The sequence below is a fragment of the Scyliorhinus torazame genome, chromosome 30, assembly GCF_047496885.1.
Source record: "Scyliorhinus torazame isolate Kashiwa2021f chromosome 30, sScyTor2.1, whole genome shotgun sequence".
Lineage (NCBI taxonomy): Eukaryota > Metazoa > Chordata > Chondrichthyes > Carcharhiniformes > Scyliorhinidae > Scyliorhinus > Scyliorhinus torazame.
Window position 1 is genome coordinate 22,491,844 of NC_092736.1, and position 13,177 is coordinate 22,505,020.

The 13,177-nt window shown below is 46.5% G+C and overlaps 1 protein-coding gene across 1 annotated transcript in view; it reads left to right on the top strand.

The window, feature by feature from the left end:
- The window catches only part of usp3 (ubiquitin specific peptidase 3), a 134,308-nt gene that overhangs the window by 26,157 nt on the left and 94,974 nt on the right, over positions 1-13,177 (top strand). The window contains exon 3 of the mRNA XM_072492954.1: positions 6,446-6,583. Within this exon, the coding sequence (XP_072349055.1) occupies positions 6,446-6,583 (138 nt within the window). The remainder of the gene's footprint in view (positions 1-6,445; positions 6,584-13,177) is intronic.

A 13,177-nucleotide genomic window follows, 5' to 3' on the forward strand; every position in this document is an offset into this window, starting at 1 on the left:
TAAGGTCTGATCTGGGTAACCATTTGGATCACATGTAAAGTATTTTGCTCTTAACGTAGTATAGTAAACAAAAAAGATTAATAATATTTAAAGCAGCACAGACTTGTCTGAGGACAAGACAGAAGCTCAACCAAACTCAGCCAGCGTCTGCAGCGGTTCTAATATAGCCATTCCTTTGTGCCAATGGGTTTAGAGTGTATGTTTTTCCTTTTGTTGAATTTGGTATAGAGATAGCAGTTAAGAGTATTGTATTTACTGTATTTAGTATTTAAGGGTATTGTATTTACTGTATTTAGTAATATTGTTTCGGGGGTAGTTTTAAGCTATTTTTGGATGTGATGTTAAAGAGTTTAACGTTGTGTTAATAAAGTTTTGTTTTAAAATTCCAAATCCCTATTTCTTTGTGCAATCGCTCCTCGACCAAAATATTCTTTCCAAATCCAACTAAAGTATTGGGATTTTAGTCCAATATCTCAGCCCCCGTTGGGGTCTGGTTGGGGAGCATAATAAACCTTCTACTGATTGGGGAAATCTAGGACCAGGGGGAATAGCCAAATAACTATAGCTAGACCCTTCTGGAGTAAACCAGCATTAGGGCAGCACGGTAGCATTGTGGATAGCACAATTGCTTCACGGCTCCAGGGTCCCAGGTTCGATTCCGGCTTGGGTCACTGTCTGTGCGGAGTCTGCACATCCTCCCCGTGTGTGCGTGGGTTTCCTCCGGGTGCTCCGGTTTCCTCCCACAGTCCAAAGATGTGCAGGTTAGGTGGATTGGCCATGATAAATTGCCCTTCGTGTCCAAAATTGCCCTTAGGGTTGGGTGGGGTTACTGGGTTATGGGGATAGGGTGTAGGTGTTGACCTTGGGTAGGGTGCTCTTTCCAAGAGCCGGTGCAGACTCGATGGGCCGAATGGCCTCCTGCACTGTAAATTCTATGTTAATTCTATGAAACCACTTCTCACTCACGAGATGGTAGAAGTTTAAATTCTCTTTGTTAATGAACAATTGATATGAGATCAATTGTTCATTTAAAATGTTAAGATTGATGGATTTTAGATAATGTCACATCCAATAAAGGCATGTCTTATTCATAACATGGACTGCACCCAGGAACTGTGTATTTGTAATAGACACTAACCAGACTGATCAGATGGCTGGAAGGGTCAGATGGCTTCTGCAATTTCTACACCGTCAAGTTCCCAGAAAGTTCCTTCTTGTATATCTATGGAATATCTGTCCCTTGAATGGAACATACCAAGATGAAAATTATCTGTGGAATTTGCACTTGGTTATAATTTGCGAAAAGCACAAGTCCAGACTGTAAAGGAAAGGGTTACAAGTGTTTCCGATCTCTCCCAACACTGTCCCTAAAAGTTATCTGAAGGTAAATAAAGGCAAAATAGTGCAGATGCTGGAATCTGAAAGCTGAAGATATTAATAGATTATGCAGCAAAGGCAGGCAAACAGAGTTGGGTAACAGATCCGCCCTGATCTAATTGAATGATGGAACAGGCTCGAGAGGCTAAAAGGCCTTCTGTTCCAGTTTCCCCACCTGTAAAATTTTCTTCAATACCTTGTTTATTGACTCTGCTTTGCAAACCTCCCTTGGGTGAAAGGAGTTTCATGGTCATGTTTCAGTTCATCCTCCGCGGAGTCCTTGTCACACAGCTTGCTCAATGTTTAAACATTTGAGACTCCCATTTGTAAAAATAGCATAAGAGGTGGATTTTACTTTCAGCCCGATTCAGACTTTGTTTGGGGAAGCGCAGCAATGCATGTCACAATAAAATGCACTGTGAATCAACTATTTGTGCAGGAAATGAAATGAAAGATGATTAAGGTTTTATTGCAATGTAGTCTGGCTCATTTAATGTTTCAAACCTGCACTTGTGAAAATATGGTTCGTTTATTACTTACACTTGCTATCAATGGCACACATTGTACCTTTTGAGTTGGGCAGTGCTTCCTTTTTGTGGAAACCTTTTGGTTTTGCGGTTCTGTTTGCGGTCTTATGGAATGGTATGATTTTCTTGTTGATGTGCTGTTAAGATTTTTTTCCCAAAGGAATTGGTTCAATTCAAAAATCTGGAGGCAATATTTTGGCTGTTTGGAAACCAAACTTGGGCTGGTGGGCAAAGCGTAGATTGACGTGGATGCTTTAAAAATAACGTCCCTTCTTTCTACCCCCTGTTTGTAAGCCACCTGTGCTTCATGATGTTGCCCAGCGGGGAGGGCAGTCTGGTGTAGTGATTTCGGCACCATGTGCTGCTTTGTGTTCAGCCAGCAGGGGCTGTGATTCAAATAAAGCGTTGAATGCAACAAAAAAAAAAAAATCTGCAGATGTTGCTAATCTGGAATAAAACTACGAATGCTGGAAATACAGCTGGCCACAGAGTATCTGCGGAGAAATGGAAAATGTTACGTTTACAATTCCCGTTTCTAACTTGTCATCCTGCAGGCGTTTCTATCCCCTTCCTCTCCTCTGCTTCCTCTGCCCTCTATCCAATAATTGCACCTTCCTGTAATTTTCCATCACGCAGGCTGAGTAATTCGGACAAAATTCACCAAAATGAACAGCCAATTTATTAAAAACCATACCAGAGGACTCTTGCCTTCCAAGTTGGGAGTGGAATGCTCCTGTCTGTTCAGATTAGCCAGTGACTTTTAACACTGTGTTGGGGTTAGGGTTGAGGCTGTTCTGTTTTCTTTTGAAACTCTGCACATTTTATATATCAGCGTTTCTCCTTTTCGGAGAATTATGGTTCAATCACTTTCTTCAGCCGTGATTCGAGATCTGAATCACTGGAAGGGAATAATTTTGCTTGTTTTTATTCGGCATGGCGCAACCAACCAGGCTATTTAACCTAGCAACAACCATGCAATCTCTTGTGTGCAAGCACGCACGTGGAATTTAACAGTGACCCCTTTGTTAAATGTTTAGCCTAATTATTCAGAACTATACACACATTGGGTACAGCTTTAGTTAACTTTGGAAGAAGGCAGCGTATTCCCCCCCCATATCTTTGTCTTTCTCTCCCTTCATTCCCCCCCTCTGATGGAAACTATTTGTGAAGTTAAGTTTCATGAATGATTTTGTTGACCTGATCTTAACCAGTGGGTGTTTGTCAATTAACCATTTGTGGTATCCATAGAGGCATAATGTCCAGTAAGAGTCACTGTGGATGGCCGCAAGGCTTTCACTGCCTCCCCAACAGAGATTGGGGTAACCCTGGGTAGGAATTAAATATTGACCACTCTGTATCTGGAGATTTTGTGTTTTAAAAAATATTTTTATTGGCATTTTCAATTTTATATACATTGCATTTCGTGTTTGTTATTGTACAGTACATAAGATTTTCTTGTACCTATTTACAATCTGTCACCGTCTGTCTCAGTGCACTATCCCCCCTTCCACAAGCCCCCCCTTGATACCCTCCCTGCTCGCTCGGGGGTGTGTGCCCCCCCCTCTACTTCAGCTCTTCCCCTGTGAGTTTCCGCCACGTCCGCTTTGTTGGGGGGGGCGGGGGGGTTCCTTCCGGCACCTCCCCCATTTCCCTTCAGGATCCCTCCTCTCTTACTCTCTCTTCCCCCCCCCCCCCCCCACCCCCCCACCCCCCCCCCCCCCACCACACCCCCAGGGTAGTGTATTCTGTCATTCCTCTTTTAATTTTTTTATTTTCTTCTCTGCTAGTCGTTGCTGGCCTCGAACAGGCCGACAAATTGCCCCCCAGCTTTAAGGAAACCTTCCTCCGACCCTCGGATGATATGTTTGATCTTCTCCAAGTGGAGAAATTCCTCCAGGTCTGCCAGCCAGTTTGCAGCTGGGGGTGGTGCTGCTGATCGCCAGCCGAGCAGGATTCTCCGGCGTGCGATTAGGGAAGCGAAAGCAAGGGCGTTGGCCCTCTTTCCCCATGTGTAGTTCTGGCTGCTCTGCATCTGGAGTGTTTGTTGGTTGATCTTCGTGTGGAGGTCTCGGGGTCACGTCTCAATGTGTGCTCCTTTGGTTGTTCCTACTTCTGAGGTGGCAATTCATGCTGGAGTAGCTGGTGAAAGTGACTAGTTTTCACATGGGCTGTCACTGGTAGGTTATTCGAGAGAGAGGTGTATGTATGTTCTACAAGTCTATTCATTTTGGGATTTGTCCATCGTCTAGGCACATTGCTTGGTTACTAATTAGGCTTGCTATTCGAACATGGAGCATGAGTAGGCCATTCAACCCATTGAGCCTGCTCCACCATTTCATAAGATCATGGCTGATCTGACAGTAAGTTCTAATCTGCACCCCTCCTACCCTCAATGATCCCCTCTCTTTTTCAACTCTTCAGTCTGAAATTCAGCAGTGATGCTGTATTGAGCAACTCCTATACTGGAGTTGGGATTGGGCCTCGACTTGGGCAAGTGTGCACTCTGCAGTGTTTGTTGCCTGGGCTGATGCAGGTGCTAGCTCTGGACGGTACTCGGCAAGGTTTAAAGATTCGAGGTGTCTGCTTGCATGAATGAATATCCTGCAGCTCTACTTGATTATTGTCTCCGAGAGTATTTATCCAGAACTTTGTCATGATATGAAATGGCAAGATAAGAGTCTATTATGTTTGTATCTTTACATGGTGACGCTGGAATGAGTTTGGCGGGTCACATGCCTGTTTCTTGTTTTCTGCTCCCTCGTTTTCTTTGTTCTGATCTGCTGAGGCCAGCTTTAATATTCGTGCTGCCCTGGCTGAGCTTTTCTAGGGTGGCGCGAATTGAGGATTGAAGTTGCAACCTTGCAATATGTACCCATTGGGGCAGCACAGTGGTTAGCACCACTGCCTCACAGCACCAGGGACCCAGGTTTGATTCCAGCAGGTTCTCCCCGTGTCTGTGTAGGGTTCTTCAGAGGCTGTTTAGCACAGGGCTAAGTCACTGGCTTTGAAAGCAGACCAAGGCAGGCCAGCAGCACGGTTTGATTCCCGTAACAGCCTCCCCGAACAGGCCGGAATGTGGCGACTAGGGGCTTTTCACAGTAACTTCATTTGAAGCCTACTTGTGACAATAAGCGATTTTCATTTCATTCATTTTTCATTTTCCTGGTGCTCTGGTTTCCTCCCACATCTAAAGATTTTTTAAAATTTTGAGTACCCAATTATTTTTTTTTATAATTAAGGGGCAATTTAGCGTGGCCAATCCACCTATCCTGCACATCTTTGGGTTGTGGGGGTGAAACCCATGCAGACACTGGGAGAATGTACAAACTCCACCCGGACAGTGACCCAGGGCTGGGATCGAATCCGGATCCCCAGCGATGTAGGCAGCTGTACCAACCACTGTGCCACCGTGCCGCCCCTTGGCGTCCAAAGATGTGCAGGTTAGGTGTGGTCATGTGGATAGGGTAGGGATGTGTGCCGAATATTATCGGGTGGTACAGTGGTTAGCGCTGCTGCCTCCCAGCGCCAGGGACCCTGGATCAATTCCGGCCTCTGATGACTGACTGTGGAGTTTGCACGTTCTCCCCATGTCTGTGTGGGATTCCTCCGGGTGCCCCGGTTTCCTCCCACAATCCAAAGATGTGCAGGTTAGGTGGGTTGGCCACGTTGAATTGCCCCTCCGTGTTTAAAAGATTAGGTGGGGTTATGGGTTACAGGGATAGGGTGCGGGATTGGGCTTTGGTAGGCCTTGCTCGTTTAGAGGGCCGGTGTAGACTCGATGGGTCGAATGGGTCTGCACTGTAGGGATTCTATGATTCTATCAATGTTTCCTGCATTTTGTGTTCCCTTGTGCACTGTCTATTCATTTGACCTGTGAGGTATGCTTAACTTGTTTTTTGCAGCTGCATGAGTACACGCAGTACCTTGAACGGGACAGCCCATGTTGGAACTGCTTTGGGTTGTGCAGCTTGGAACAATTATCATTGAATCGTCAAATGTGGGAAGAGGGTGTGTCATAGAATGTCTTCTGAGGAAATATATTTGGAAAAATATAAATCCGTGTGCTGTTTTAAAAGGAAGTGTTCATTTGGCTAAATACCAAATGTTTATAGATCTGTGGTGTAGAATTGAAAAGAGCTGAGATTGACATTGCACTTTTTGCACCATCGGTACAATACAAAGTAATTAATTGGTATGTATCACACTTGGGGAAGTGTTAGCTGCTGCCGTAATGTCAAAAATGCAGTAGCTCGTTTTCAAACAGTGCCAAAAGCGGCAATGGGATACACACAATCTGTCTATTTTGGTGGTGGAAATTGAGGAATAAATCTTGGCCAGGGCATAAGAAGACCACCCCTGCTCTTTGTTGCCGTAGAATCTTTTGTATTCACCTGGGAGATCAAACAGGACTGAGAGGTTTTCTCTTCAGAGAGATGGCACCGTGTTGGCCATCGGTACCAGTTCAGGCAGGTGAAAGATTTCAATAAATGGCGACGGTTTGGAAATGGAGAGCTGAATCCTTCTGATAATTTCTTTTGCAGATATGTGAATGGACATGCCAAGAAACACTATGAAGATGCCCAGATTAATTCCAACAACATTAAAAAGTCAGAAAAGCACGAAAAAGAAAAGTTGCAGCATGCAGTGTGTATGGATTGCAGCAGTTACAGCACCTACTGGTATGTGAAGGTCAAACATCAAGTGTTAATGCAGGGTTGTAATAAATTCTTTGCACTGCTCTTAATGTACACTTTAGTGTGCAGGACCGGCTCCATTTTGATCTTCAATGCTGAATATGATTAGCCGTTAGAAACCCAAGCAGGTAGCCTGCACGTTACCTGCACGTTCTCCCCGTGTGTGCGTGGGTTTCCTCCGGGTGCTCCGGTTTCCTCCCACAGTCCAAAGATGTGCAGGTTAGGTGGATTAGCCATACTAAATTGCCCTTAGTGTTGGGTGGGGTTGCTGGGTTGTGGGGCTGGGGTGGGGGGGTGTGGGCTTGAGTGGGGTGCTCTTTCCAAGGGCCGGTGCGGACTCCTTCGGCACTGTAAAATTCTATGGTCTAGCGGTGTTAATGTGGGGCGTAGCCAAAATGTTTAGGCTTTTCAACAGTCTAAAAATCAAAGCCCAGAAACCCTGACTTTTGTCCTTTATGAGATCTGCATTGAAGAAAAGAATGAGCAAACTCGGGTTACATAGCACTCTATCGTGCTCGAAAATGTTTCAAAGCAAATGAGGGGAGTTGATTTTTTTTCCTGGGGAAGTATTGGCCAGATGATCGAGAAATTTAAAACTTTGCCTTCAAGTGGAGATCTGGTTGTTCCCATTACTATAAGATTTTAACCCGGCCACTTTGCACTTACACCAATATCTCTCAGACAGCTTAATGAATATATGAGCAGATAATGTTTTTAAAACAAAAATCAATTAAGGGGCAATTTAACATGGCCAATACACCTACCCTGCACATCTTTTGGGTTGAGGGGGTGAGATGTATGCAGACACGGGAACCAGATAATGTTTTTGACTGAGGAATGGAAGTTTGGCTTGGACAAGAGGAGAATTTCTTGCTTTTTTTTTTCTCTTGGGGTGACATCCCATCTAAGCAAAGCACCGAGTCACATAATGTAGCGTTCCCCGGTCGTGCCTCATCTCTCACTATCTCTGAAACTCCCTCTAATCCTGTTGCTGTCTGACTCTGAACTCTTGTGAATGCCTTCCTTCTGCCCCACCTTAACTGCTGAGGCTGTAACCTCTGTTGCTAGGTCCTACAGTCTAGGATTTTCCTCCTTTAAATTCCTCCTTCTAATTCCTACCTCTAAAAGGTCCACCTCTTTCACCAAGCTTTTCATCAGCCCACCTGTTCTTTAAAATTAATTTATTTGATGTTGGCGTCATTGGCTAGGTCAAAATCTATTGCCCTATTTGTCGATGTACCATTTGTCAATGTACTCTGTCGATTATTCTTTTTGTCTACTATGTACATACTGTGTACGTTCCCATGGCCGCAGAAAAATACTTTTCACTGTACTTCGGTACATTTGACAAAAAAATCAATCAATCAACCATGTCTAGTTGGCTAGTTGTAAAAACGGGGTAAAAATTTAAGGCTTTTAAAATTTGAATCAGCAGATTTCAAATCGAATAAAATTGAATGAAGTGTAGCTTTAAAAAAAAAAAAAAAAAAAAAAATTTAAGATTCTTGGACTTGCCTGCAATTGTTTGACTAGGATATGTTTTGGGATGTGTCTGTTCTTGGGAAAGACGCTACATAAGATGCAAGCTCGTTTCAAACAAATTGAAAATGGATTTTTGCAATAGCCGTGTTGTGCAATTATAACACCATGTTGCATTAATCTTATTTGGAGAAGCCATTGCTCCTGCTGAAATCATTACTTCTGGAAACAAAACCAAAAGCAGTGGCAGCCTTGTCATGGGGTGGCAACAAGACCGTCAAATGTCAGCTTTAGATCTGTGACGTTGTTCTTGGTTCACCGCGGATCAGCTAATATCTACAGGTATTGTCTCACCCATCTCTGCTGAATCTGCATCCAAATCGTCTGTCTGTGATCTATCATTTCAGAGAACTCTTGCTAAATCTTGATGTCAATTTTGCTTTCTTTTAAACCACTGAACTCCTTTGTAGACTACACACCTTCGCTCTTTTCCTTGGGGGGGGGGGGGGGGGGGGGGGGGATTTCCCTCGGGCCTTCGAGAGTGTTTCTGCATGAAGAGGCTTGCTGGGGCTATTTACATATAGAACATAGAACAGTACAGTACAGGCCCTTCAGCCCACGATGTTGTGCCGACCATTTATCCTAATCTAAGATCAACCTAACCTACACCCCTTCAATTTACTGCTGTCCATGTGCCTGTCCAAGAGTTGCTTAAATGTCCCTAATGACTCTGACTCCACCACCTCTGCTGGCAGTGCATTCCACACACCCACCACTCTCGGTGTAAAGAACCTACCTCTGACATCTCCCCTATACCTTCCTCCAATCACCTTAAAATTATGTCCCCTCGTGACAGCCATTTCTACCCTGGAAAAAAGTCTCTGGCTATCCACTCTATCCATGCCTCTCATCACCTTTTACACCTCTATCAAGTCACCTCTCTGCCTTCTTCGCTCCAGTGAGAAAAGCCCTAGCTCCCTCAACCTTTCTTCATAAGACATGCCCTCCAGTCCAGGCAGCATTCTGGTAAATCTCCTCTGTACCCTCTCTAAAGCATCCACATCCTTCCTATAATGAGGTGAACAGAACTGGACAGAATATTCCAAGTGTGGTCTAACTAGAGTTTTATAAAGCTGCAGCAAAACCTCGCGGCTCTTAAACTCAATCCCCCTGTTAATGAAAGCCAACACACCATACGCCTTCTTAACAACCCTATCAACTTGGGTGGCAACTTTGAGGGATCTATGTACGTGGACCCCAAGACCCCTCTGTTCCTCCGCACTTCCAAGAATCTTGCCTTTAACCCTGTATTCAGCATTCAAATTCGACCTTCCAAAATGAATCACTTCACATATATCAAGGTTGAACTCCATCTGCCACTTCTCAGCCCAGCTCTGCATCTTGTCAATGTCCTGCTGTAACCTGCAACAACCCTCAACACTATCTACAACTCCCCCAACCTTCTTGTCATCGGCAAACTTTCCAACAGTCCCCTTCCACTTTCTCATCCAAGTCATTTATAAAAATCACAAAGATCAGAGGTCCCAGAACCGATCCCTGCGGGACGCCACTGGTCACCGACCTCCAGGCGGAATACTTTCCATCCACTACCACTCGCTGTCTTCTTTCAGCCAACCAATTCTGTATCCAGACAGCCAAATTTCCCTGTATCCCATGCCCCCTAACTTTCTGAATGAGCCTACCATGGGGAACCTTATCTTTTTAAAAAAATATATATTTTATTCAAATTTTTCGGCCAAACAAAACTATACAAAGGTTTTCCTTTTTACAACAATAAAACAATATAAATAACAGTGGCCGTTTTAACAAATAAATAAATAATATATAAACTAAATGGCAACTCCCATAACAAAAATAATAACTCTCCAAAAATAAAATCAAACAATCCATTATACATAGCCTAATACAAATATCTATACAAAAACACCCCTGAGGACCCCCCCGAGCCCCCCCCCCCCCCACCCCCTGGGTTGCTGCTGTTACCTTCCCATTTCCTTTATCGTTCTGCGAGGTAGTCAATGAACGGTTGCCACCGCCTGGTGAACCCTTGAGCCGAACCCCTTAGTACGAACTTTATCCGTTCTAGTTTTATAAAGCCTGCCATGTAATTTATCCAGGTCTCCACGCCCGGGGGTTTGGCTTCCTTCCACATAAGCAATATCCTTCGCCGGGCTACTAGGGACGCAAAGGCCAAGACATCAGCCTCTTTCGCCTCCTGCACTCCCGGCTCTTCTGCAACCCCGAATATAGCCAACCCCCAGCCTGGCTCGACCCGGACCCCCACCACCTTTGAAAGCACCTTTGCCACCCCCACCCAGAACCCCTGCAGTGCCGGACATGACCAAAACATGTGGGTGTGGTTTGCTGGGCTTCTGGAGCATCTCCCACACCTATCCTCTACCACGAAAAATTTACTGAGCCTTGCTCCGGTCATATGTGCCGTGTAAAACCTTGAATTGTATCAGGCATAGCCTGGCGCACGAGGACGACGAGTTTACCCTACGTAGGGCATCAGCCCACAGCCCCTCCTCAATCTCTTCCCCCAGCTCCTCTTCCCATTTCCCCTTCAACTCATCCACCATGATCTCCCCCTCATCCCTCATTTTCCTGTATATATCCGACACCCTACCGTCCCCCACCCATGTCCCTGAGATCACTCTATCTTGAATCTCCTGCGTCGGGAGCTGCGGGAATTCCCTCACCTGCTGCCTCGCAAAAGCCCTCAGTTGCATGTATCGAAATTCATTCTCTTGGGGCAACCCATATTTTTCCGTCAGCGCTCCCAGACTCGCAAACGTCCCGTCTACGAACAGATCTCTCAGTTGCACAACCCCAGCTCTCTGCCATGCTCCAAATCCCCCATCCATTCTCCCCGGGACAAACCTATGGTTATTTCTTATCGGGGACCGCACCGAGGCTCCCGTCCTTCCCCTATGTCGTCTCCACTGCCCCCAAATTTTTAGTGTTGCCACCATCACTGGACTTGTGTATTTCTTCGGGGAGAACGGCAACGGCGCCGTCACCATTGCTTGTAGGCTGGTTCCTTTGCAGGACGCCATCTCCAATCTCTTCCACGCCGCTCCCTCCCCTTCTCCCATCCACTTACACACCATTGAGATATTGGCGGCCCAGTAGTATTCACTTAGGCTCGGTAGTGCCAGCCCCCCCCTATCCCTGCTACGCTGCAAGAACCCCCTCCTCACTCTCGGGGTCTTCCCGGCCCACACAAAACTCATGACACTTTTCTCAATTTTCTTGAAAAAAGCCTTCGTGACCATCACCGGAAGGCACTGAAACACAAAACGGAATCTCGGGAGGACTACCATTTTGACCGCCTGCACCCTACCCACCAGTGACAGGGGCACCATGTCCCATCTCTTAAAATCCTCCTCCATCTGTTCCACTAATCTTGTTAAATTAAGCCTATGTAAGGTTCCCCAACTCCTGGCTATCTGAATCCCTAAGTACCGGAAATCTCTTGTTACCTTCCTCAGCGGTAAGTCATCTATTCCCCTGCTCTGCTCCCCCGGATGCACCACAAACAACTCACTCTTCCCCATATTCAATTTGTACCCTGAAAATTCCCCAAACTCCCTGAGTGTCTGCATTATCTCAGGCATCCCCTCCACTGGGTCCGCAACATACAGCAATAAATCATCTGCATACAAAGATACCCTGTGTTCTTCTCCTCCCCTGAGTACTCCCCTCCACTTCCTGGAACCCCTCAGTGCTATGGCCAGGGGCTCAATCGCCAATGCAAACAGTAACGGAGACAGGGGACACCCCTGCCTCGTCCCTCTATGAAGACGGAAGTAGTCAGACCTCTGTCTGTTCGTGACCACGCTCGCCACCGGGGCCCCATACAGCAGCTGTACCCATCCAATAAACCCTTCTCCAAAACCAAATCTCCTCCGCACCTCCCACAGATAATCCCACTCCACTCTGTCGAATGCTTTCTCGGCGTCCATCGCCACCACTATCTCCGCCTCCCCCTCTGGTGGGGGCATCATCATTACCCCTAGCAACCTCCGTATGTTCGTGTTCAGCTGTCTACCCTTAACGAACCCAGTTTGATCCTCGTGGACCACCTCCGGGACACAGTCCTCTATCCTCGTCACCATCACCTTGGCCAGGAGCTTAGCATCTACATTTAAAAGGGAAATGGGCCTGTAGGACCCACACTGCAGCGGGTCTTTTTCCTTCTTCAAAAGGAGCGATATCGTTGCCTCCGACATAGTCGGGGGCAGCTGCCCCCTTTCCCTGGCCTCATTAAAGGTTCTCGTCAAAAGTGGGGCCAGCAGGTCCATATATTTCCTATAAAATTCCACCGGGAATCAGTCCGGTCCCGGGGCCTTCCTCACCTGCATGCTCCCAATCCCTTTTACCACCTCCTCCATCTCAATCTGTGCTCCCAGTCCCGCCTTCTCCTGCTCCTCCACCTTAGGGAATTCCAGCTGATCCAAGAAACACATCATTTCCCCCCTTTCCCTCCCGGGGGCTGAGCCTTGTATAACCTCTCATAAAATGCCTTGAACACCCCGTTCACTCTCTCCGCCCCCGTTCCATCTCTCCCTCCTCATCTCTCACCCCACCTATCTCCCTCGCTGCTCCCCTCTTCCTCAATTGGTGGGCCAGAAGCCGGCTCGCCTTCTCTCCATACTCATACTGTACACCCTGTGCCCTCCTCCACTGTGCCTCTGCCCTGCCCGTGGTCAGCAGGTCAAATTCCACATGTAGCCTTTGTCTTTCCCTGTACAGTCCCTCCTCCGGTGCCTCCGCATATTGCCTGTCCACCCTCAAAAGTTCTTTCAACAATCGCTCCCTTTCTTTACCCTCTTGCTTCCCTTTATGTGCCCTTATGGATATCAGTTCCCCTCTAACCACCGCCTTCAACGCATCCCAGACCACTCCCACCTGAACCTCTCCATTGTCATTAAGCTCCAAGTACCTTTCGATGCACCCCCTCACCCTTAAACATACCCCCTCATCCGCCAATAAGCCCATATCCATTCTCCAGAGTGGGTGCTGTTCTTTTTCCTCTTCCACCTCCAGGTCTACCCAATGTGGAGCGTGGTCCGA